The 25,100-nt window shown below is 44.6% G+C and overlaps 1 protein-coding gene across 3 annotated transcripts in view; it reads left to right on the forward strand.

Annotated features, from left to right (window-relative positions):
* Positions 1-25,100, forward strand: part of pcsk5b (proprotein convertase subtilisin/kexin type 5b) — a 36,283-nt gene that overhangs the window by 692 nt on the left and 10,491 nt on the right. The window contains exons 2-21 of one of the 3 annotated variants that reach the window (XM_048242779.1): positions 3,026-3,130; positions 6,032-6,157; positions 7,565-7,708; positions 7,934-8,010; positions 9,759-9,847; positions 10,158-10,330; positions 10,594-10,806; positions 13,269-13,369; positions 14,044-14,147; positions 15,397-15,514; positions 15,642-15,830; positions 16,115-16,251; positions 16,554-16,682; positions 18,370-18,472; positions 18,628-18,821; positions 19,054-19,138; positions 19,649-19,752; positions 20,574-20,712; positions 21,393-21,508; positions 22,767-22,899. In XM_048242779.1, coding sequence (XP_048098736.1) covers positions 3,026-3,130; positions 6,032-6,157; positions 7,565-7,708; positions 7,934-8,010; positions 9,759-9,847; positions 10,158-10,330; positions 10,594-10,806; positions 13,269-13,369; positions 14,044-14,147; positions 15,397-15,514; positions 15,642-15,830; positions 16,115-16,251; positions 16,554-16,682; positions 18,370-18,472; positions 18,628-18,821; positions 19,054-19,138; positions 19,649-19,752; positions 20,574-20,712; positions 21,393-21,508; positions 22,767-22,882 — 2,562 coding nt within the window. In that variant the 3' untranslated portion in view covers positions 22,883-22,899. Of the gene's footprint in view, positions 1-3,025; positions 3,131-6,031; positions 6,158-7,564; positions 7,709-7,933; positions 8,011-9,758; positions 9,848-10,157; positions 10,331-10,593; positions 10,807-13,268; positions 13,370-14,043; positions 14,148-15,396; positions 15,515-15,641; positions 15,831-16,114; positions 16,252-16,553; positions 16,683-18,369; positions 18,473-18,627; positions 18,822-19,053; positions 19,139-19,648; positions 19,753-20,573; positions 20,713-21,392; positions 21,509-22,766; positions 22,900-25,100 lie in introns of those variants that run through there. The other 2 variants (XM_048242780.1, XM_048242778.1) reach the window with 2 other exon arrangements.

A 25,100-nucleotide genomic window follows, 5' to 3' on the forward strand; every position in this document is an offset into this window, starting at 1 on the left:
CCCGCAGGGATAGAAGTTTCTCCTGCCAAACAATGCGCCGTGACCATGAGAAGTATTTCAATTGCCGTCTGTCCCGGCTGGCTCAATATTGTGTTATTATGAGCACTGAAACAAAGGCCGGTGTATTTAAGTCGAAGCTACTTCTCTTCAAGCGAGCGGAACAACAGGTGTCCCATTGGAAGTCTTGGGTAGTCGGGGGATGGGAGCCCCAGGCGGAAGCGAGCAGGCTGCCACAGATGTGTGATGTAGGTTGGGATAGCGTGTTCCAAAAAACACGGACTCTTGATACTTTTACCTTTAGGTCAAAATCTATCAATTTATTCTCGCATGTGTGGAAAAGAAAACTTTGTCTAGCGCACAGCATCAGCGTACAAGCAACCAAAGTCCAGGAATGTAAACAACTTTTGGTCTGGTTTCCTCGAGACATTATTTCTGGCTTTCACCGGAGGAATGGTAACAGGCATGTATGCGAACTGGCCCATATTGTTACGCCTGATCGGGGGAAGGTTTGCGGCAGGTCGATTGGATTTGCGTTGTTGATGTGGCCCGGCATTCTTATCCTTGTTTTTACCAGAATGCTTTGCGCTAACCTCGTTTTGGCATTAGAGGCGAGCCCGCTATCAGACTTTAATGACTACGGCGTAGGCTGTGTTTGTGTGGCATTTAATAGGACATCTGAAAAACGTTTTAAATAGTCCAAAATGTGTATTAATCTTTAAGCTCAGAATGTAAACACTATCAGCAGTGATTCATCTGTGTGTGTGTGTCCGGAAGCGGGAGTATGTCCCTCAGAGGTAGAAGTCCAATGTTTCACAATATCATAGGTCTCCACTGTCTGTGGGAATCATTAGTTGAAGCATGCGCTCACGTTTTTAAGAAAACACTCTCACATCAGTCAGCCTCTGCAAGAATGAGAGTGTTTTGACATACACTTGTTATGTGTGTGGTCATCTCTTTGCTTAATGGATTGGTGAGACCTCACCAAGAGCTATACAGACCAACCCATAGCAGGGATAGAGGGCAGAAGTTAGAGTTAAGGGGTCAGGGATTTGGGTGTTAAGAAAGGATGACAGGTTTTTTTAGTGTTTGTGAGTGTGGGGGTCTGTCAGAGTTAAGAGTGTGTCAGTTATATTAGTTTATGTAATATGGCACACAAGTAATTTTGGTTAAGTGTATGTTTGTATGAATGTTTGTTGTGTTAAAAAAAAAGTATATAAACTAATGTTTCATAAGTGTGTATATTAGTGTATGGAAAGGTAAATGTCTGTATCTGTGTTAGGTGCCAGGTCGGTGTCTACATTACAGTGCCTCTGACTTTTGCTTACCACTTACCTGGATGAAATGTTTCATTCATGTGAATGGGTGTTTTAAATGTGTCTTTTGGGGATGTAGCTAAGGACAATGAGGGCATTCTTCAGACAAAGGGTTTTGTTTACTGCCTAGGAAGCTCAGATAAAGTATACCTGTACTTTGGGCTTAGTTGCTTTAGGATAAATGTGTGGTGTAAACGGCTGACTGTCTCTTTGTGTATGTGCATGTCAGCATTGCTGTGCTGTGTAGGAGTATGCTCCTTAGTGTGAGTGTGTGTGAGTGTGTGTGTGTGTGTGTGTGTGTGTGTGTACATGTGGGGGTGAGTGGCTGCGGAAATGGTTGTCTGTGTGTATGGTATAGAGCAGATGGGTGTTATGAAGAGGCTTCAGTGATCTGTCCCTACAGGCGTGTGTCTCGGCATGTTCCAACTTGGAGGAAGTCTCAGTGTGCACACGTACCCACATACATACTGGCCCTCCCTGGTTCATACCCAGGCACACTGTTCCTCACCCTTTCTCACACCTTGTACCTCAGCAGAGGAAAAGCCAACAACCTCTTTGCATGTGGACACCTTGTCCTCTTGCATGTAGTGTACACACTTAATGGACCCAAATCTACCTGAGGCTAATCATCTGCATTATCACCCCCAGCCTCTCACTGCTGCATGCACTGCTCCTAGTTCCCCATAGACAGACTGGGTGGTCACAGTGTTGATCTCACTCTGCTCTCCATCCACACATTTCTCAGCCGACGCAGACATCTCTCAACAAGCAGCACTTCCAGCATCGCATCATTCAGCGCATACTGTGGGATACTTTGTCTTTTTTTTTGGACATAGTTTTTCCCTGATAATTAGATCACCAGCCACACACCACATGCTCCATTACCACTGATTTACAAACAGACTTTTGTGTGTGTGTGTGCAGACATGACTTTTTTTCCATGTTCCTTGCTTTGAGTTTACATGCAGTCAGTTATATATGCAATAAGAACAACAAACTGGCTTGTCTCTCCAGTATTATTACTCTTGACTATGACATCAGATTGATAATTAGCAAAGTGAAAGTGCTTATAAATGATGTATATTCAAATATTCAGTGTTGTAATGTGTTTAAAGGCAGGGTTTTCCACCTATAAATCCCTGTAAGGGCGTTTTTTGAATCCAAACCATTTTGACATTTTAGCTGTTCCTCTGTGGAAGAATTTTTTCCATCAATCAGACGTTGGAGTAGCATCAGAATCAAAGAGGGCTCACCCGCCGCACAGCTTTGAACTTCACGTCTCAGAACCGTTTCTAGCCTCACATTTCTTTACACGCCTGTGTGGGCTTGAAAACGTGTGTGTGTGTGTGTGTGTGTGTGTGTAAAGTGATATTACATCTGGTGTCACTTTTTCCAGTGCAATGCTGCTGTATAATTAATGTCAGACTAACTGGCCATAATCCCACAATGGGCCTGTCGCCTGTGTGTGTGTTCTAAAGTCTAATATTATACTGTGTATGCATCACTGATGAGGTTTGTGTGTTTGTATATTAGGCTGTGTATGCACCACTGATGAGGTTTGTGTGTTTGTATATTAGGCTGTGTATGCACCACTGATGAGGTTTGTGTGTTTGTATATTAGACTGTGTATGCACCACTGATGACGTTTGTATGTTTGCATATTTTATGAACACTTGTACAGAACTGATGTAGTGTGTATGTCACTCCCACAGATTGGTGACCTGAAGGACTACTACCACTTCTTCCACAGCCGCACGATAAAGAGGTCCACTCTCACAAGTCTTGGCCAGCACAGCTTCATCTCAATGGAGCCAAAGGTAAAGCACACACATGGGTGCTTACTTGCGTAACTATGCACCACTGACCATGTAGATGGAGATGCTGCACTAAATGACCTGACCTGTCTTTAACTCTTTGTCCTGATTTATATGTCCAGTTTCAGTCAATGGGCACGAGTTTGAGAATTGAATCTCACTGTGATAACGGGAGTGCATCCATAGTGTTGCACGTGTGCTAAAGCAAGTGCTAAAGCAAGTGATGAGGTGCAATCAAAGATACTAAGTAGGCAGAGCAGGCTGATGTTCCTGAGCAGTAGCTTTAAACTCTATGTGCCAGATGAGATAACCGTATCCTTTAAAATGCCAATGGGTCTGTGGGTCTGGATAGTTTTGCAAGGAGTTAAATGTAGCATTTTTTCTGTTCCGAAGAATTAAATTAATTAAAATATGACTGTAGCTTCTCGGACTTGTTTTAAATGCCATATCACATCCATTTGTCATTTTGTTTATCGATGTAGACTAGGCCTATACGATTTTGACTCAAACTTTTTTGCATATTCAGTTTAATTGTCTGAATTTGTTTATGCCTACACATTGGAACACATTTGCAATTTCGGAGCAAAAACAAATATAGAGCTTACATCCTGTTAGATGTTCAGAGCTAATCTGAAATGTTAAATGTTCAAATGAAAGCCTTTTGTCAGAAAAGGTTAGCTCTTTTTTTATGATAATAAAATATTTAGGATGGACCTTTGATCAGGTGGACATAGGAAGATCGGTCTTATGTCTATGCTTTGACAATTCGATGTTTGTAGCCCAAACTGCCATCTTATTCTATATCCTATTATGCAAGGTGGCCATGCGGTAATTACTATAAGTAATCTGTTGGTAGACCATGTTTGAAATAATTTAATTGTTGTAGCCTATTTTTGCCTGTTGTAGCCTAAGTTTTAGAATGAGCCCCAATACTTTCCGGCATAAGCTGCACGCTCACACATTTTCATCCACTCCCCCTTCACCTTCTATTTTCCTAATTAAGCACTTGCTGTATGAACAAGAAAGAGTCGACTGTGATCGAATAGTCAGAAAAGAAAAGATGGTGGAAGAGAGACTGTGACTATACCTGATTTAAGTTTGGTTGCCATACACTTAGCAGTTGTTCCACTTTGCAACAATACAGTGAGTGCTCCAGCCACACTGGGATCTTTGGGAAAGTGTTTGTTTTGGATATTACATGATATACCATGGGGTATCCCAGATAGGCAACACTTTTGTATGCATTCTGTGTACTGAAGAAAAAAGAATTTTGGAAAAGGTGTTCATTGGATTTCTTCATCTGTTCCATCTAATTAGACTACACAGTATGTGATAAGAAACCTCCGGAAAAGCGATCGTGTATTTACCCTATGAATGACACTTGTTTGTTGCTTCTTGAGCATGTCATTTAAGTCGGACAAATGATACTAGCACCTCTTCCCAGACTCACAACTTTTCCTTCTTTTTGTAAAGCGTATATAAAATCCTGAAACATTCGTTTTTGCCAGGAATGATCTCTCAAACTCAGACCTTAAATTTGTCTTACCACTTTGTGCTAATTTTGTCATTCCCTAGCCTCCGCTCTACTCCACTCATTCCCTACATAGTGCACTGCATAGTGAATAACTGGTTAATTACTATGCAGTGCATGAGTGGATGTCTCAAATGCAGGCTCTGTCTTTTCTGCAAGTCTGAGAGACAACTTGACATAGCAACATTATCTCTTACAGGGAGGCTACACCAGGCACGTAATTTAAAGTTTTCAGTTCTGTTGCAACAATCAGCTTCCACTATAATCAATGAAACTGGCTACACCAGATGTGATAGCAGTGCATATGTTCATAAAAATTAGACCAGTTTTCTAAAACTATTTTTATGTTCAGACCCGGTGTAGTTTTGTTATGTATGGAGCACTAATAATCACATTGAGATGGAGTCGCTTTGCCACAGACAAAGTGGTCCACCGGCAGCAATCAGCAGGAAATGATTTATAGGTCTCTCAGAAACATATGGGTTTCTCTCTCTCTCCCTGTGTGTGTGTGTGTGTGTATGTAATGTGATCTCTATTCTCATATGGTTTCTGTTCATACCTCTTTCTCTCCTTTCATTTCCTCTGTATGTTCTCCACCTGTCTCCCTCTCTGCTGTTTTTACGGCTTGTCTCACTGAAGCCATAAAGAGATTTAAAGCTCCTGAAAAACACCTATAAACTTCACAGCTCAGCTCACAAAGAAATGAGGTGGGAGTACCCCCCTGCCTCTGTCTGCCTCGCGCACCTCTCTCTCTCTCCCCCTCTCTCTCTTTCTCTCTCTCTCTTTCTCTCTGTCCCTCTCTACCCCTCTCAGATTTTACCTCTTGTCTCCATGTGTCGTCTGTTTGGTTCTCTTATGTTTCTATGTGAATATGCATGGATTTTTTTTGTAGTTGGAGATGTTTTTAGGCATTTTAAAATATTAAAAAGTTCAAATTTGAAGTTGACTAATTTAGCAGACACTCAACGACGGGTTCAGGACTGAAATCTGAGTCAGTGTTGGTAGCGTTAACATGGCTCTACCATGTTCTACAAATATGAATAATGTGTTTGTGTGTGTAATGTATTTTTTTGTGATGCTGATCGTTCTTGATGTTGTGTTTTATGGACCCTTTCAAGAGAGTTCCATTATCAGCATCATAGTTGGCCCCACAAGACCAAAGATCCTTGATTACTAGCTCCGCTTTAACCCTCTCTGACAAGACTTCCTTTTTTAACATTCCATATGTTATCTTAATGCAGAGGAAGTAGATTGGGGCCCAAATAGAACGTTCAAGCATTGTTTTTGTTTTTATTGATGAAAGGGTCTATAGTGATTTGTGGGTGGGTATCTGAGTGTTTGTGACGGACACCTGTGTTGTGTGTGTGTTGCAGGTTAGCTGGGTGGAGCAGCAGGTGGTCCGGCGGAGAGTGAAAAGGGATTATAAAGCAGTCCCCCCCCCTCCCAGCCAGTCCTCCATCTACTTCAATGATGCTAAATGGAACAGTATGTGGTATATTGTGAGTATGTCAGAGTAACTGTGACAATAGGTGTGTGTGTGTGTGTGTGTGTGTTTGTGTGTTTGTGTGTGTGTCTCAACTTTGCAAATTCACAAATTCCAATACACACAACCTCAACAGTATACGTAATAACATATGATTATTTTGAAGTTGTTAATTAAGACTGCTTTGTCTGTCTTTGGTGTGTGTGTGTGTGTGTGTCTAGTATGTAGAGGAGCTGAAGTGCACAGCGTTTATGTTTGTGTGGCTGGTTAATGTGTGTGTGTTTTGTGAGCGTTAATGGTTAATGTTCTCTGATAACATAAACACTTTGACCTCAGTGCTCTCCTCCTAGAGATCCATGCAAACTCCAGCCCTTTCATGAGCTTTTGAACTTTGTGATCAAACACCCACATAGTCATACTTGCACACGCCAGATAGTACAGGAGGCAGATGCCACTCTGAAATATAGAAAACCACAGTTGATGTACGTGCTAATCTGTCCTAGATATGCTTCGTGGCTGTCTTACCAAACTAGTGTCTCCTGTCCGCTGTACTGCTGGTCTTTTTCTGATCTTATTATCTGTCAAGATTATATCAGTGAGCCACTGGCGCTATCACTTAGATGCATTCCTATGATTTGAGCACTTCCGGTCACCTAGACAAGCTGGCTTTGTGAAGCGCTGCTGTTAAAGGCCCGTCTGTTTTATGTTGGGTCCCATCAGCTGATTGAACACTGTGTTTCACTTTGATTTATTTAGTTTGACACATCTCCTAGTGGTGTTTATTGGTGTGACGCACAATATTCTGTGGGTATTTGTTCTGTGTTTCCTTCACTCTGTGTTGCTGCTGTGATAGCAGCCTGTCTGCGTTAAGTATTTTTCTGTGCTCAGACGACATGTTACCGGGCTGCCTATATGACCGTCTACATTGGAACTTGTGTTAACAGGCGGTTTCCCCTGGCTGTGGTAGCTGGCTTGAATCAGCTTAGAGCTGTGCAGCCAAAGTGTGTGTGTGTGTCTCTGTGTGTGTCTCTGTGTGTGTCTCTGTGTGTGTGTCTGTGTGGTATGTGTGCGCTGTGTGTGTGTATGTGTGGTGCATTGGCAGGATTGCTGTAGAAGAGGGAAAGACCAGAGAGTAATGAATGTCAGTGTGCACTATATATCTCTTATTGGAAGTATACACAGATTGAGGCAACAGCATATGTTTAAAGAATAATGAGGTATAAGAGTATTCATCAAGAATATACCGCCTTATGAAGACTGCACTCAACCTTACGAAGTATATAGGTATGCAAATCTGTGTGTGGTCTGTATGACTAATGGTCTACTTTCAGGATGATCACTGCCTCCCTCTTTACAGTCACTGAAACACTAATGTGTGTGTGTGTGTGTGTGTGTGTGTGTGTGTGTGTGTGTGTACACTCAGCACTGTAACGGAGACCTCCATAACTGCCAATCAGACATGAATGTGGTGGGGGCTTGGAGGAAAGGCTACACTGGGAAAGATGTGGTGGTCACGATACTGGACGACGGCATAGAGAGGAACCACCCTGACCTCATACAGAACTATGTAAGTGGACATTGGTCATTGGTTGTATGTCTATGAAGGCAGGAGAGTATCAGTATCAGTTTGTAAATAGCGAGAACATGCATGTGTGTATGTGTTTAGACTTTTCCACAGAGACCTGGAACATCAGTACATTTATACAAGTTTTGACTTCCAGGCCAAGTTTTTCTCTGTGTGTGTGTTAGCCTTTCCAATAATTTGACTGCTTCCATATAATTCTGTTTCCAGGACAACCAGGCCAGCTACGATGTCAATGGCAATGACATGGACCCTATGCCCCGATATGATGCCAGTAATGAGAACAAGTAAGACACACACACACACACACACACACACACACACACACACACACACACACACACACACACACACTGACTTTCAGTATTCAGAGTGTGTGTGTGTTATTGGTCAAAGTTCAGAAGGCTCTGATTTTTATTGACTGATGGAAGCAAACAGCCAATTCCCACTTTCATGTCACCTACCTCTTTTTCACTTCTCTCTTTCTGATTTTCCTTTCGTCTCTTCCCTTCCTTCTCTCTCTGTCTCTCTCTCTCGGCCTCCTTCTCTGAAAATGGGGGTGGTTGCCAGAGGAATGCTCATTCCTCAGTCTGATTTAAAAAAGGCCTGCAGGAATATTGGGGCATGTTGGACTATGTCTGTCTCTGTGTGTGAGTGTATGTGTGTGTATGATTGATCAATCTGAAATACTTTTACTCACACAATCACGACTGTGCACAGTGGATAAGTCTGTGTGTGTGTGTGTGTGTGTGTGGGGGGTCTATGTGTCTATGTCTAGTTCAGTACTACCCCACCCACCCTCTGTAAATTCAGTAAGTGTTGGTGCTGTGGCAGCAGACACACAGACAATCGCTGACCTTAGCCCCAGGCCTGACCCTGTCCATCAGCCAGACCACAAAGTGCTGCCTTGTAGAAAGAGGACTGTCTGTCTGGCTTCTGCCTGACCGTGTGGCTGAGCATGTGTGTTTGTGTTTCCATGCACATGCATGTGTTTAAGGGTGTAGGTTAAATAGTTAAAACTTCATTGAGTGAAGCACAGATGTTCTCTGTTGTATAGACAACTCTGTGTGTGTGTGTGTGTGTGTGTGTGTGTGTGTGTGTGTGTATTCACAGAAAACTAGAAAACTGTTGGAATGGATTGTCCTGGTTGGCGGTTGTGCTGGGTCTTTGGGTTGAGACTGGGTCAAAAGTGTGTTTGTGTGTGTGTGTAGGCTTTCTAATGTTTCCAAAAGTTTGTTTGTGTGTGTGTGACTGTGTGTGTAGGCTTTCTAATGTTTCCGGCGGGTTCCTCAAATATTCGGCCGCGGTGTTTCTGCTGGCAAGCCAACACTGCGGGCAAGAGCAGCTGTTCTTTCTAAAAACACATGCGAGCACACACACACACACACACACACACACACACACAATCACACACACACACACACAAACAATCACACTCACTCACACACACACACAATCACACTCACAATCAACACATTTACTTACTGAAGCAAGTACTTACTGTAAAACACACACACCCCCACTCAGACAGGACACAGAGATGCATCATAATCACCCTTATCACATCCCATTATCATATGCATGTCCACACATGCACACTGCTAGCACAGCTAACACATAAGCCTTCACCCGCACATACACCTTAAACCATAGCTCAATTGACTCAATGTACACACACCCCTACACTAGATGGCCTGCTGGTTAAAGGGGAATTCTGCCAATATTTCACATAGATCTCTGTTTCTCGAGATTCACCCCAACTGCTACCCGGGTGACGCAGCAGTGGCTGCCCACTGCTCTGTGTGTGTGTGTGTGTGTGTGTGTGTGTGTGTGTGTGTGTGTGTGAGAGAGTGAGTATACACTGACCAAAGATGGGTAAAATGCAGAGACAGAATTTCTTTCTGGATCAATGATGGTATGGCAGCAATGGTAGTCTCACTTTAAGCATTGTTTAGTTAGCTCTGTTAATATTGCCGCAAGCACTAAATTGTGTCTGTGTGTGTGTCTGTGTGTGTGTTTGTGTCTGTGTGTTTAGGCATGGGACACGGTGTGCAGGTGAAGTGGCAGCATCAGCAAACAACTCCCACTGCACTGTTGGAATTGCCTATAACGCACGCATTGGAGGTGACGCACGTGCATACAAAAACCTACATGAACCCGCATTCAAAAACCTACATGAACCCGCATACAAAAACCTACATGAACCCGCATACAAAAACCTACATGAACTCGCATGCATAGATTACACATTTCACACATGCACAGACATCTGCTGGCACACACACCAACACTCAGACTTTACACAACAGCTCATCTTATTTTCCTCAATTAACTCAAACAAACCAATAATAGTGACATTTTCTGGGTTTGCATCTGTATGTGACACATGTATATCTGTGTGTATGGTGTGTGTATGTATGGTGCGTGTGTGCAGGTGTGCGGATGCTTGATGGCGATGTGACTGATATGGTGGAGGCCAAGTCGCTCTCTCTGCACCCGCAGCACATAGACATCTACAGTGCCTCCTGGGGACCAGACGACGACGGCAAGACTGTGGACGGTCCTGCCGCGCTGGCCAAGCAGGCCTTTGAGAACGGCATCCGCCTGGTACAACATCACCCCTAACACACACATCCATTTAGTTCATATATTCTTGGGGAATCAAAGCAATTGTGGGACTGGGTGAGCTGGAGCAGGACCCAAGTCCTGCGTTCCCTTATTGGTGCTACTCTCCGTTAGCTTGTCTGAATAGTTAACCATCCGCGTCTTAGTCTGGCAAAGTACAGGTGTACAGATGTTTCGGATGATGCATAACCTGAGTTCCAGCGATGTGACCTGAATCTCTTGCGTGCTGTCCCACATCCTCCCAGGGCAGGAAGGGCCGGGGTTCCATCTTCGTGTGGGCCTCGGGCAACGGCGGCCGCAGCAGGGACCACTGCTCGTGCGACGGCTACACCAACTCTATCTACACCATCAGCATCAGCAGCACAGCCGAGAGTGGACGCAAGCCCTGGTACCTGGAGGAGTGCGCCTCCACCCTCACCACCACCTACAGCAGCGGCGAGAACTACGACCGCAAAATAGTGAGTGTGTGTCTGTGTGTGTTCACGGTCTACAGGAGTGTGAAATAGGCAGGTTGTCTTGTGGTACTCATTCTGATTTCTCTGTACAGAGCCTCCAGCAATCAAGTGTGATCAGGAAGAGCTATTTACTGTCTGGTTTCCTTTGATCAATTCTCCTCTTTTGAAGAGCTGCTAAATGGTAGAAATTGGGGTTTTCTAAAGGAGCACAGGGCATTTCGTAACATGGTCATGTCTATAAGTAATGTTGGACATCTCTGTCTGAACAGACTACACTGACCCTTTGAGACTATTTTTCAATCTATAGTTCACCGAGATGCACCGGTCATTGAAGTCCATAATTGTTGGCTACACATTTGACAGTTGTCTACAGCAGATATGTTAGCTAGTAAATTACACTGGTGACTGCCTGGTAAGGTTTGTTGTGTCTTTGTCTCAGAAAACTCAGGTATTGAGTTTTCTGGTCAGGTATTGAGGTAAATCTTATTGTCCTATGTTAACAATTAAGCAACATGTTTATTAAAAAAAAATTGAAATATTTAGGACGATGATGATGGACCGTGCAATGGCAAAGCATGGAAGGAGTGCTGTTTTATTGCCAATGTTTTGGTGGACAAGGAGAGACTTTCTCTCAGATGTTTTCTTGTGTAGTCAGCTTTTGGTGGCTAGGAATAATGAAATGATAGTAAGTGGACAGCGGTCTTGCAATAAGAATCTCTGACGGTCCCCCCGCGGAATGTGACTCCCCCCAACGCAACTAGGCTCCTCTCCAGCCCTGCTGATAATGGTGCTGAGAACTGTGACTGTGAGTGTTTGTGTGTTTATCTTCGATTATGTAGAAGAGTCGCTGCCAACTACAACAGTCGAGAGCCTGGCGGCCACATGACGCTGGCTCTGTGTGTTTTGCAGAGGGTGTTCCGTGTGTAGAGTTGATGAAACGTTGAAAACGTTGATGTAGTAATGTGTTGTAGTGTCTTTCAAAAAAATGATTGAAGACATGTTGGCAACGTTTTCATGTTTATGTAATTGAAATGACTCAAAGAGTTAAATCCCCTCAGTTTTGTTTCTTTGCCTCTCATGGTTATGGTCTCATGTGCAAGAACAAAGTTTCTTTGTATTTGCAGGATATATAGGTCTGTTGTAAATGAATCCTACAAACTGTATTTTCCTTTGTAGTTATAGAGCTTGCTAAGCTTCATGGATGTGGATATATTGCATATTGCGAAAGTTCTGGGATATAGAGAACCTAAGAGGGCAATGTTGTTTTGGCAAGTTGTCCTGCGCTTTACACATCTGAGCACCAGTCATAGAGACCTCTGACCACAAAAGTGTGTGTGTGTGTGTGTGTGTGTGCGTGCGCGCGTACGCACACATTTATGTGTGATTGTGCCTGTTGCATGTCTGCAAGGTGGTGAGAATATTGTTGTCCTGGTGTGACCTGAATTTGACTTTAGTGTTGGAGAACGTGTGAATGAGGCGGAGGGAACCCAGGCAGGAGGAGGGAGGCCGCTTGCTCTCTCCCCTCTCTCAGCTTGTCTTGAGTGGCTGTGCGACATTCCTTGGGTCTGTGTTGAAACTCTGTAGCCTTGTGCGCACACACTGTTTGAACACAGGGAGGTGTGTGTGAACAAGTAGGCACCTCTCCATCGGTAACAGCTTGATGTATCTCAGCAGGAGATGAATATGTGGTTACAAAAACGGACTTCTGTCAGTTCAAGAGCAGGATACAGAGGCATTCCTTTAGATCTAACTGATTTCTCTGTTTAGGTTAAGCTAAACAAATTATTTGATTGTAAATGCATGTATTCATGTACCTGTTCCCAGTCATTTCTGTAGGATGTGAAGTGACATCATTCCAACCTGAACATTCATTGTATATTAATCCAACATGTGATTAGTCTTTGTTGTCACATGGCAAAACTAAAACTAGTTTTGTTATCAAGCCTGCAAGATTGTCTAAATGGGGAGTTGGGGGTAGGGGGTCTCACAAGTCATTTAAAGCAAGTCTTAGTGTCTGACTTTCATTATACAATATTGAATTTTATTTTCACATTCTACATTCAAAGTTTGGTATAATTGAATTAAGTTAGGAATGGACTTCCAGAGTTCTGTTTGGGATGCAACCTGGCAGATATTGCAGGGAAAACCACCAGTATAATCAAGGCTCATACAAAGGGGCCTTAAATGATTTTAAGAATGAGGAATGTGAATATGTGGATGAGCGGGGGAGTGAAACGTTCTGGAGGTATGGATGTTCCCACGCTGGTGGCTTCTTCTCCTGTTTTATTCCCTTCAGTCAAGATCATTGAAGCCCTGAGTTTGAAGGAGACTTACAAAGGCCTCTACCCCCCCTCTCCCTCATTCTTCCCCTCCCCCACATCTTTCTCTCTTTGTCTCACTCCACTTCTCTCTCTCCCTCATTCTCTTCTCTTTCTCTCTCCACCCCCCTCTCTCTTTCTCCCCAGATCACTACGGACCTGCGGCAGCGCTGCACTGACAATCACACGGGCACCTCAGCCTCAGCACCCATGGCTGCTGGGATCATCGCACTTGCCCTGGAAGCAAAGTAAGACACACACACACACACACACACACACACATACACACACACATACACATACACATACACATACACATACACAGTCAGGGTGGTCTGAAGGTCTACATACATGCAAACTTTAATCACATGTATGTATATGCACCCATACAGTATCCTTGCACACACTTGCATATTTCTCTCTGTCAAAGACACGCACAGACTCTTATCTAATAACAGGCCTGTCTTAGACAGTGCTGTCTGCTTAATAATCAGTCTGCTTACTGAAATGTGCTCTCTTTCTTTCTCTCTCTCCTCTCTCTCTCCTCTCTCCTCTCTCCTCTCTCTCTCTCTCTCTCTCTCCTCTGTCCATCTGGCTGCCACGTGAGGTTTCCAGAGAAAGCTTTCTGACCCACATCCTTAGCTCCACCCCTGACAGATTCTTTCTCATAAACTCTTTAACACACACACACACACACACACACACACACACACACACACACACACACACACTTCCTCTGTTTAAAGGTGATATCCCCCACATCATAAGAGAGTGTGTGAGGGTAAAAAGTGTTATTAATAACAGACAAATGTGTGTGAGGGTGGTAGATAGTCTGGGATTTTATGTTTAGTCTCAAAGAGGAGTGAGACATTTTATAAACTCTGGTGTGTGTGTGTGTGTGTGTGTGTGTGTGCACGCGTAGTACTCTGCTCACCTGGCGGGATGTTCAGCACATCATTGTGAAAACCTCCCGAGCCGGTCATCTGAGCGCGCCTGACTGGAAGACCAATGCAGCCGGATACAACGGTACACTTCCTCTCCCTCTCATACACACACACACACACACACACACACACACTCCATGTCATCACAAAGGGTCTAAATGTTAGTTCATTAAACTCCTAAAAAGAGAATGTAGAAAACCCGAAAGAAAAGGGCAGAAAAACAAACTTCCGATCCACTATCAAATGCATAAAGACATGCTCTGTATAAGTCTGAAATATGTAAAGCACGACAGTCTGTTTGTAAACTTCTAAATGAAACGGGACCAAACTACCTATCAGATGTTATCAGCAATGCACACCTGCCAGACCTCTCAGATCACAGGAGGAACACTTGATAAAAACCCACTATCAGAACTAAACATGGTGAAGCGGCTTTTAGCGCTAATGTGGCTAATGTTAATTGTAAGTAAACCACGCTTGTTGACACACTGATTTTAGGGAAAGGACAGAGAGTGGTCCCACAAGAGCTGCAGCACTTCTTCTCCGTCACAGACCGCATATACCACTGGGCTGGACCGCTGGAGGGAAACTGAGGACTTTCTGAGCTATACATGTTTATCTTTGAAAAGTGGAAAGCCAGGAGATAAACATTATCTTGATGACTATGTAATTATTACCCAAAGCAGGTGCAGATAACCCACACCAAATAAAACAATTGATAGCCGATGACCACACACAGCAGAACACTGAATAATTCCATGTCTTCCTAGGATTTACTAAAATGGTGCTTTAAAAGAGTGCTGAAAATGAAAATGTGGAACAGAATAGTGTACTCATTACACAATGAGTACATTACCAAGACCTCTCTCTCTCTCTCTCTCTCTATTGTCTTTCTACTGTTTTCATCTGGCTATGTCCGAAAGGCTGCTGTGAGTGCTGGCACATAATGCACCAGTGCTGTTATGAGACGGTGCCTGTGTCTGTGGACTTTATTCTGTTTTTTGTTTGATGAGCTGAGGTGGGTGTGCAGGGCTGACCCCAGATTGGCTGCCTGCCTCAGCCACGCTTACAAGCAGGGAGGAACCCACCATTGATTGCAAGAAAACGGTGTTTTTAGTGTCCATCACACCAAAAAATGTGTGCTGGACAGTGATTGTTTGAGAACTAGCAATGCTGAGCTTTGATTGATTGTGAATGAGTTTTGCTGAGCCCTCATTGGCTTAGGTTATACAGAGGTGTTGTGAATGATTCTGAGCCGTCATTGGTTGTGGGTGCTGTGGCTAGTTGTTTGTGAATGGTCTGCTGAACTGATCTCTTGGCTATGTGTGTAGTCAGTCACCTGTATGGCTTTGGATTGATGGACGCGGAGGCGATGGTCCGGGAGGCGGAACGGTGGAAGCAGGTCCCTGCCCAGCACATCTGCCTCGAGAGCGCTGACCGTCAGATCAGGTTGGCATGGCAATGGGCCTCCACCCCAGGTTAAATGTCATGGCTGTGTCTGGATGTATGTGTGCTGTAGTCCTCTTGCCATGTGTGTAATTATATGTGTGTGTGTGTGTGTGTGTGTCGTGTGCAGGACCATCCGTCCAGATCATGTGGTGCGCTCTGTGTACAAGGCCACCGGCTGTGCCGAGAGCTCCAATCACCACGTCATCTACCTGGAGCATGTGGTGGTCCGCATTACCATCACGCACCCCCGCCGAGGCGACCTGTCCATCAACCTCACCTCACCCTCAGGGACCAAATCCCAGCTGCTCGCCAACAGGTCTCACGCACATGCAGACACATGCACACACCAAAACACAGACCCCACCAACACACAGGTTTTATGCCAAGACATGCTAGCCAAGCTCAATCAACCTAGATTTCTGACTAGCAGAAGCACATTCGATTACGCAAATGCAGACGCAGACAGACACAGACACAGACAGCTTATTATTAAATATTATATTCGCAGATAAATGAGCCAACATCAACATCCATCTCACATAACACGCAGACTCTCACATCAAATCCATTCCCATGAGCTTGTGTATTGTGTGCGTCCAGGCTGTTTGACCATTCCATGGAGGGCTTTAAGAACTGGGAGTTCATGACAACTCACTGTTGGGGCGAAAAGGCAGCAGGAGACTGGATCCTGGAGATCACAGACTCACCCTCACAGCTCCGCAGCCAGAAGGCACCAGGTACACACACACACACACACACACACACACACACAGGTGATGCTCAGCTCCCCTGTGAAGGGTTGAGGGGAGCTCAACCTACCGTCCTTCACCCTATCATAGGCGTCTCAGTCCCAGGCTATGGATTTGACCACACTTCACACTTCTTCTCCTTACCTGCTCAACTGACCTTGTGGTCACCCTCCCTCTCTAGCTGTCTCTCTCTCTCTCTCCTCTACCTTTCATTATTAAAAAACATCAGCTCATCCGATTCCTGTATTCTTTGTTTCTGTCCCTCTCTCCCTCCCGTGTCCCATTTGTAGGGAAGCTAAAGGAGTGGTCTCTGGTGCTGTATGGCACCTCTATGCACCCGTACTCTGGACGCAGTGACAAGCCCCGTTCTGTCTCCGCTGTGGAGCAGCCTGCTGACGATGACACCCACGAGTACAACGGTCAGTGGTGACATTGTCACGCGCCCTGGTTGAACTTTGAACTCAGATGCTCCTAAAGGAGCGGTTTGAATGAAGCCACTTAGTATGCCCTCATTCAAAGTCACTCAGCACTGTGTATTTAATCTTATATTCAGGCTCTCCCTTTCTCTCTCTCTCTCTTTCTCTCTCTCACTCACACACACACACACACACACACACACACACACACACACACACACACATATATATATATATATATAAATGCCATGTTTTTCCCAAGGCTGTAGTTTTGCTGATGTCAGCTGAAATAATGACCGTCATGACTGTGGTGAAGATGTGGATTGTCACGCTGGTTATGGGACTTCCTACCAGTACATTTCCTGTCCTGGGGTTATTTCAATGAATGAAACTTGTATAATCCAAAACTGTTGTTAACTGACTAGACGATTGATTTCTAGGAGTTGTTATGTAAAATGATATGTAATTCATTAGGCTCTCAGATGTTTTTGTTCTTTATTAAAAACAGTTTTTGAAAATTACACATCCTGAAAAAAAACAATGTTTTTCACAGTTTTGTTGTGATAAAGACTGATATTGTTTTTTTTATTGATTTTTTTACTTTAAATACAAATTTAACTTCACATCAATAAATTAAAAACATGAAATTAAACATAAATCCTAGAATTTACAACTGTCCCCAAGTCATGCCTGGTCACGTTTACATAAAACACTACATAAACAATGTGCAGTACGCCTTTAAAGTTATGACTCAAGGCTGTGACCAAGGTGATGCTGAAATTGATCAAGGGTAAGTCCTCATTAAATTATTTGATTTTAAACTGTTTGGAGTTTTCTGTATTCTATTTTTTAGGGGGACAATCTAAAGGGTCAATGGAATTGTTGTATATCTAAAATATGTCTGAAAAGGTCACTAAAATCCTTGCTTACATGCGAACTGGTTTGTCACAGCCAGAGAAATAGCGATTAAATTGACTGACCATCAGGCCCGGTCATGTCAGGCCCATCATAGTCCTGTATAGATAGATAGATAAATAAACTTTTCATCCCCAAAGGGAAATGACAGTGTTCCAGCAGCACAAACAGAGAATTCACAGATACATACATACATACATTTTATATAACTGACCTACTGGTTAGCGCTTCGGACTTGTAACCGGAGGGTTGCCGGTTCGAACCCCGACCAGTAGGCACGGCTGAAATGCCCTTGAGCAAGGCACCTAACCCCTCACTGCTCCCCGAGCGCCGCTGTTGTTGCAGGCAGCTCACTGCACCGGGATTAGTGTGTGCTTCACCTCACTGTGTGCTCACTGTGTGCTGAGTTTGTTTCACTAATTCACGGATTGGGATAAATGCAGAGACCAAATTTCCCTCACGGGATCAAAAGAGTATATACTTATACGTATATATACTTATACTTAGATGAGATGTGACTGGGCCTGACAAATAGCGTATTCGTTCCTATTAGTTATTTTCAAAATTGCATTTTATTCAAGAATAAAAACATCCTAATATGGCACAATAGCTGTTCCTCGTAGTTTAAGATTGCCTCCATATGACTCAATGTTCAGATTCAAGATTTTTTTTTTTTTTTTGTTCCAAGATGTTTTAAGTGAAAATGTACGTACGTTCCTGGTAAATTTGTCCCTTATAATATTAATGTAATATATGTGTGTGCGTGTGTGTGTAGGTCCCTGTGACTCAGAGTGCAACGAGCGCGGCTGTGAAGGCCCTGGTCCCCAGCAGTGTATTAACTGCCTCCACCACTTCCTCAAGTTCAAGAACAACACCAGGTTAGCTGGCATGCAGAATTGAGAGGCCACCCCTGTTTTTTAAACCTTAGCTCTGAAACCGATGACAAAGTTCTAGCTGAATCATTCCATATAACTGGCCTACTGCTTATGGAGTTTTGCTTAAAAGTCGTGTAATGACCCGTGTCCTGCCACAGGACATGTGTGTCGGAATGTCCACCGGGCTTCTTCCCTGATGACCGTCAACGCTGCAAGAAGTGCTCGGCCCTGTGCGAGTCCTGCGTGGGCAGCCGCAGTGACCAGTGCAGCTCCTGCAGACAAGGCTTCTACCTGAAAGAGGGAGCCCAGACCTGTGTGCCCTCCTGTCCTGATGGCTTTTATCTGGACCAGGGTATATAGCATCACTCCGTCAAACACATCCACATTTGGATATGTATACAGTACTGTTTTTTTTTTTTTTATTACAAATTGTAGAATTTTTTTGTTTTTTGTAAAACATTATGCTACATCCAGGTGTGTGTGTGTGGACTGCTGATGTAGTATTGTAATATGCATTGATCTAGATGATGAGGTTGTATGAGTGGTTTTATTTCTAATGTGTGTATTTGTATTTCATGTGTCAGACTCAAAAAAGTGCAGAAAATGTCAAGAGAACTGCAAGAAGTGCACAACTGCAAACATCTGTACTGAGTGCAAGCCTGGTCTTAGGTAACACGTGCACATGCGCACGCACACAGACACACACACACACACACACCACTGGTAAACACTGTCTGATTATTTCAACACACAAGCATTTGTTTACATTGGGCACTGCACATAAATGTATTGTCCGGTTGAGTACACTGTTTAACACCGCATACACAGATGCACTCAGTCATTCATACACACATACCATGCGCCATTGCTTCAGAGACACACACAGATTTCTCGGACATTCCCGTCCTTGTGTGAAACATCTGCAGAAGTCTTTAGAATGCATCATGAGTAGTCAGACTCTGAGATCATACGCTTTTTGTCAGTCATCCTCTGCATTCTTTCTTCTCTTTCTTCCTCTCTGTCTTTCTTGTCCTCCTTTTCCATCTTTTCACTCTCTCCCTCTCCTATTCCTTCTCTTTCTCCCTCCCCTCATTCCATCCCCTTGTCTCATATGTTTCTATATTTCTCTTTTCTCGTCCTCATGGTTTTCTTTGTTTGTTTTTGTTTATTTTTGTGTAGTCTGCAGGACACCCGTTGTCAGCTGGCATGTGAGCCGGGCACCTACTATAACGGGCACAGACGAGCGTGCGAGCCATGCCACTCTGCGTGTGCAACATGTGCTGGTAAGACATATACAAACACAAATATACACACACATATACAAACAAACAAATATACACACACATATAAAGCCATAAACACACATGATCTCTGTGTGTCTCGGTCACAAACACACACACAGACACACACTCCACTCCTATTTGCTTGCATCAGGCTGTTGGTGTGGTCATGGTTTAACTGTTCCTCCTTGGCAGCCTCGTTGCTAGTCGAGTGCGTTTGTGCTCCTCCGCCCTGCCGACCCTTGTGGACAGTGTCCCTGAAATTCTCTCAGCTGTCATAAACAAGGCTGTTTGCTCACACGCTGCGCCACTGGGCCCTCTTTGGTTGCACATGTGTGCCAAAAGATGCTTTTTCATCACCTCTAATGGTGATTCCACATTTCTACTTTGTTTGTGTGCATAAGTATAGATACTCCTTTGATCCTATGAGGGAAATGTGGTCTCTGCATTTATCCCATCCGTGAATTAGTGAAACACTCAGAGCACACAGTGAGGTGAAGCACACACTAACCCGGAGCAGTGAGCTGCCTTGCTACAGTGGCGCTCGGGGAGCAGTGAGGGGTTAGGTGACTTGCTCAAGGGCACTTCAGCCGTGGATGTGGGCATGGGAGAGCAGTGCTCAACCACTTCCCCCACCCACATTTTTCCCACTGGTCAGGGATTGAACCGGCAACCCTTCAGTTACAAGGCCGAAGCCCTAACCACAGCTGCCCTATGTGTGGGAGGAGTTGAAGAGATTTTCCATGTTACTCATGACTTTGAAGTATGTTTATGTGGGATCACATTTTAATTGTGTGTGTGTGTGTGTGTGTGTGTGTGTGTAGGTACAGGAATGGAGGCGTGTCATGAATGTGCAGAGGGCTACTACCTTGAGGACTGGAGGTGTGTGTCCAGCTGCAGTGTTGGGTACTACATGTCCGAGCAGAAGGGCGAGAATGGAGACATCCAAAAATCGTGCCGCAAGTGAGTGTGTGTGTGTGTGTTCATCTGTGTGAATAGGAGTGCAGGTAGAGGAGACACATATGACTGTGGCCAGTGACTAGCATTCACATTGACTGTGGCCAGTGACTAGCATTCACATTGACTGTGGCCAATGACTAGCATTTGAAAAAATATAATGTCCGCAACACTGCTATTGACTCCCAATTATTTATTGCAACGTTTCGACCCTGCTGGGTCTTCTTCAGTCATTTGCCTGAAGAAGACCCAGCAGGGTCGAAACGGTGCAATAAATAATTGGGAGTCAATAGCAGTGTTGCGGACATTATATTTTTTCAAATGAGTATAGTTTTCTTTTGTCCTGCACCTGCCAGAAGGTGGGATGTGCACACTACAACTGTTTGCTGAACAATGACTAGCATTCACATTGACTGTGGCCAGTGACTAGCATTCACATTGACTGTGGCCAGTGACTAGCATTCACATTGACTGTGGCCAATGACTAGCATTCACATTGACTGTGGCCAGTGACTAGCATTCACATGGTGGGTGGAGTAGAGCAGTACGTGGTACTCGCACCGTCGGACAGTCGCTTAACCCAGGTTCAAATCCCCAACCTACCGTTGAGAGTCAGTTTGAATGAAATGTCCTGCTAAATAGTCGTAAGTTTCCCTGCCCCCTCTGAACCCCTCTCTCCTCCCCAGGTGTGACTCCACGTGTTTCTCGTGCACTGGGCCAGGCGAGCGCAACTGTAGCGTCTGTGTGAACGGCTACAACCTGGAGGATGGCGTGTGTGTGGTCAGCACTATCTGCAAAGATGGTGAGTCCATCCCTCCTCTTGTCTCCTCTCCTCCGTTCATCTCATCCCCCCATCTCTGCTTTTACTTCTCTCCTGGCCTTTCTCCTCTCCTCCCTCCTGATTTGTGACCCCTTTCCTCTCTCCACCTTTTGTTCTCTCCTCTCTTACTTCTCTCTTCCATCTGCCCTGCCCTTCCCTGCCCGGTGCCCATTCTGTACACTGAATCATTCTGTTCTGTGATTGATAAATAATACAATATGTGCATGTCATTACCACACATGGCTGTCTGTCACTCACTCACCTTGTGGCCCAGGAACAATCAGACTACACATGTGTAGGCACAGGTGCACACACACACACACACACACACACACACACACAGTTTTGTGTAATAACAGACTGAGGGAAGTCCTATTCCAAGGGTTTGAAGCACAATGACACTGTTCCACTCCTACTTGATTGTACACTGTGGTCCCAGTTGTTTTGTAGTCTCACAGAGCCAAGCATGTAGCTCTCTCTGTGTCAGAGAAGAAACAGCTGGTTTTGGGAATTTCATCTAAATATTGATGGGATCAGCTTGTGTTTATTCTGATTCAGACATTTGGGAAGTTATTTATTTCACAGTTCAAAGTAGTTGAGCAGATTTCTCATACATGAGAAGTGATTTTGTCCCACTGTGGGTAGATTTTAGAAGGTTGATCAGCCTTTTTAGAAAAACAAGAAAAGCTATACACATCCAACCCAAGTTAGACCAGGATGCAGGTAAAGGCAAATCTGAAAAGGATGAATGTCCAAACACCAGACAATACTTCCCCAGGCGGAGTCTTGCATAAAGTGCTGAAGTCATCTGGCCACCACTAAGCCTTTATTGAAACACATACACATACAAACACACAGGACTGATACAAACAGCTGAGAGTTGGTCAAGAGTGTGTGACAGACCCCCTCCTGTGGCCTCTCAGATCTTCTGGGGGAGTGACCCCCAGGCTTTCTGACAGGACTTGACCACAATCCCACAATGCCGTTGGAATGTGTTTGATTCTCTGATTATTGTCACTTTCTAAATGTGTGTTCTCTCTCTTTCTCTCTCCCTCTCCTTCTCTCTGCCTGTCTGTCTGATGGATCGAACCCAACCAACCAACCAACCAACCAACGCCTGATTCTCGACACTCTCATCCCTCCATCTCCTCTTCTTTCTCTTCCTTCAATCCCCCCTTTGCGGTCTTCCTCTCTCCTCTCCTCTCCTCTCTTCACCTCCCCCCTCCTGTCCTCTGGAAAGCAAATGAAGAGTCGTGGGCTGAGGGCAGCTTCTGTGTTCTGGTGAAAAAGAACAATCTGTGCCAGCGAAAGGTTCTGCAGCAGCTGTGCTGTAGAACATGTTCCTTAAAGGGCTGACGGGGGTCGAGGGGGAAAGAGAGGGGAAGGGGGGGAGGAGGAGGAGGAGGAGGAGAGGGGCGGTTAATGCCCCTGCCCCTTTCTTGAAACCACGGCCAATTCCACCCGCCCGCCCGCCCACGCCATGCACGGGACTGCGTCTCCGCCGGCGGCGCCACAACAACAACACACCTACCTTCTGTAGCGGAGCATCAGCACTGCCTGAATAAAAGTGAACCACGTGTCAGTATTTATGACCAAAGCATGGATGCCAAATCACCTGTCTGCTCTCTCCTGTCACAGGAGTCCACTGTCTGTGTGTGTGTGTGTGTGTGTGTATGTGTGTGTGTGTGTGTGTGTGTGTGTGTGTGTGTGTGTGTGCGTGTGAGTGAGAGGGTGTGAGTGTGTGCGTGTGTGCGTGCATGTATGAGTGTGTGTTTTTGTTCTTAGACCGTTCATGAGCCCTCAGCAACGTGTAAATAAACAAGATTATCTGGTCTCCTATCTGCATAGGGACATCTCTGTTCGCACACGTGCACATGCTCACACACAAGCACACTTGTTTCCACTCGCTCACACACACACACACACTTGTCCATGTTCACTTGATCACAACCATTCACTTCCTCACACGCTCGTGCACCAGTGCTTTGTTGCATTTCAGACTTCTACATACACATATACACACGCACACACACACGTACACGGATTAACACACAGCAGCATCTGGTCTGACTTCACTCTCCTGTGGGCACACACATGCTGTGGGCACACGCTCATGCTCTCGTACACAAATGGGCACATGCACACACAAAGGCACTCGCATGCAAATACATGTTCACTCCCAGATCCACTTGCACATGCCAACAGACTCGGTCACGCCCTGGTCACTCTCTCAGCCACTGACCTGCGCACACCCACTCTCACACTCTCACATTCCTACTCACTCATGCTCACTCACTTACTTACACCCACTCTCAAACAAGAGCCAGAGCCCCCCCAGCACACAAACAAACAAACAAACAAACAACAAACACACCCATAATGTTGCATTGAGTAGTAAAGTAATAATGCAATAATGAATGCATCTATATTCCAATGCTTTCATTAAACATGCTAATCATTAATTTATCTAAGTCCTGTAGATAATGTTTTGATTATTTTTATTAATTAAATCCAGTGATTTTTATTTGTCAGGTGTGGGGTCCTTTATTTCCCCAATGGTGGGGTTTAGGTCAAAGTGAATGTTGAGTTTGATGCTGATTTATCCAAAGGCTGTGGAGATGCATTGATATGATTCAGAGCAACACACATCTGTTTATTTTGTCCTGTCATGCTGTGGTGTGGTTGGGATAAGGGATGTGTGTCCAGCAGGTGTGTTTGTGTGTTTTGAAGAGAGTGCTGGTGTGTGTGTAGGCCCCAGTGTGCATTGAGCTGCAAAGATGTCTGAGGAATTTGCATTCTTGGGCAGCACTAAATCCGTATAGTGGCTGCGCTCTTCAATCAGGCAGCACTAAACTTCCTGATGTCCTTATTGTGGCTGTGCTCTTCAATAAGTAAAGAGGAATTGACTGAGACAAACTCATTCCTGACAAAAGAAAATACAAACCACTTGTGTCCGATCTCTCCTGTCAGTCTATCCCATGAGTGTAGTTTCTGTCTCTGAGAATGGGACAGTAGATTAAACTACAGAGAGGATACTACACTGAAGATCATACAAGGAAGAGGAAGCTCACCTGCAGGAGCACCTCAGAAGGATCACTCAGGTGGTGAAATGTTCATCATGTGATGAGAAGCTGCAGAATGATGCAGAATGTGGATTTGTCTAGAAACGGAGAATGCTGTTTGAATGAGAAGCTGCAGAATGATGCAGAATGTGGATTTGTCTAGAAACGGAGAATGCTGTTTGAATGAGAAGCTGCAGAATGATGCAGAATGTGGATTTGTCTAGAAACGGAGAATGCTGTTTGAAAGGTGGACGTAAAGAAACTATTCCTGCTATTCCAAGGAAGAGCAGAGGAACACGAAGAGAGCTGAGCTGGTGTGGAAGACACATATAAGCAAGAGAAATGGCACAGAGGTTAGAGGAAAGCTGACATGCGGTCACACATCTGAAAAGCTTAAGCAAGGTCTGTCCAAGGTCTAAGGAGTAACCATATGAATAGTAAAGATGTGGAGGAAGAGAAGGCTGGTGTGATGTGAAGAGTGCATATCTGACTGACTGAAAGATCTGCTGTTT

Source organism: Alosa alosa, chromosome 5, assembly GCF_017589495.1.
Source record: "Alosa alosa isolate M-15738 ecotype Scorff River chromosome 5, AALO_Geno_1.1, whole genome shotgun sequence".
Taxonomy (NCBI): domain Eukaryota; kingdom Metazoa; phylum Chordata; class Actinopteri; order Clupeiformes; family Clupeidae; genus Alosa; species Alosa alosa.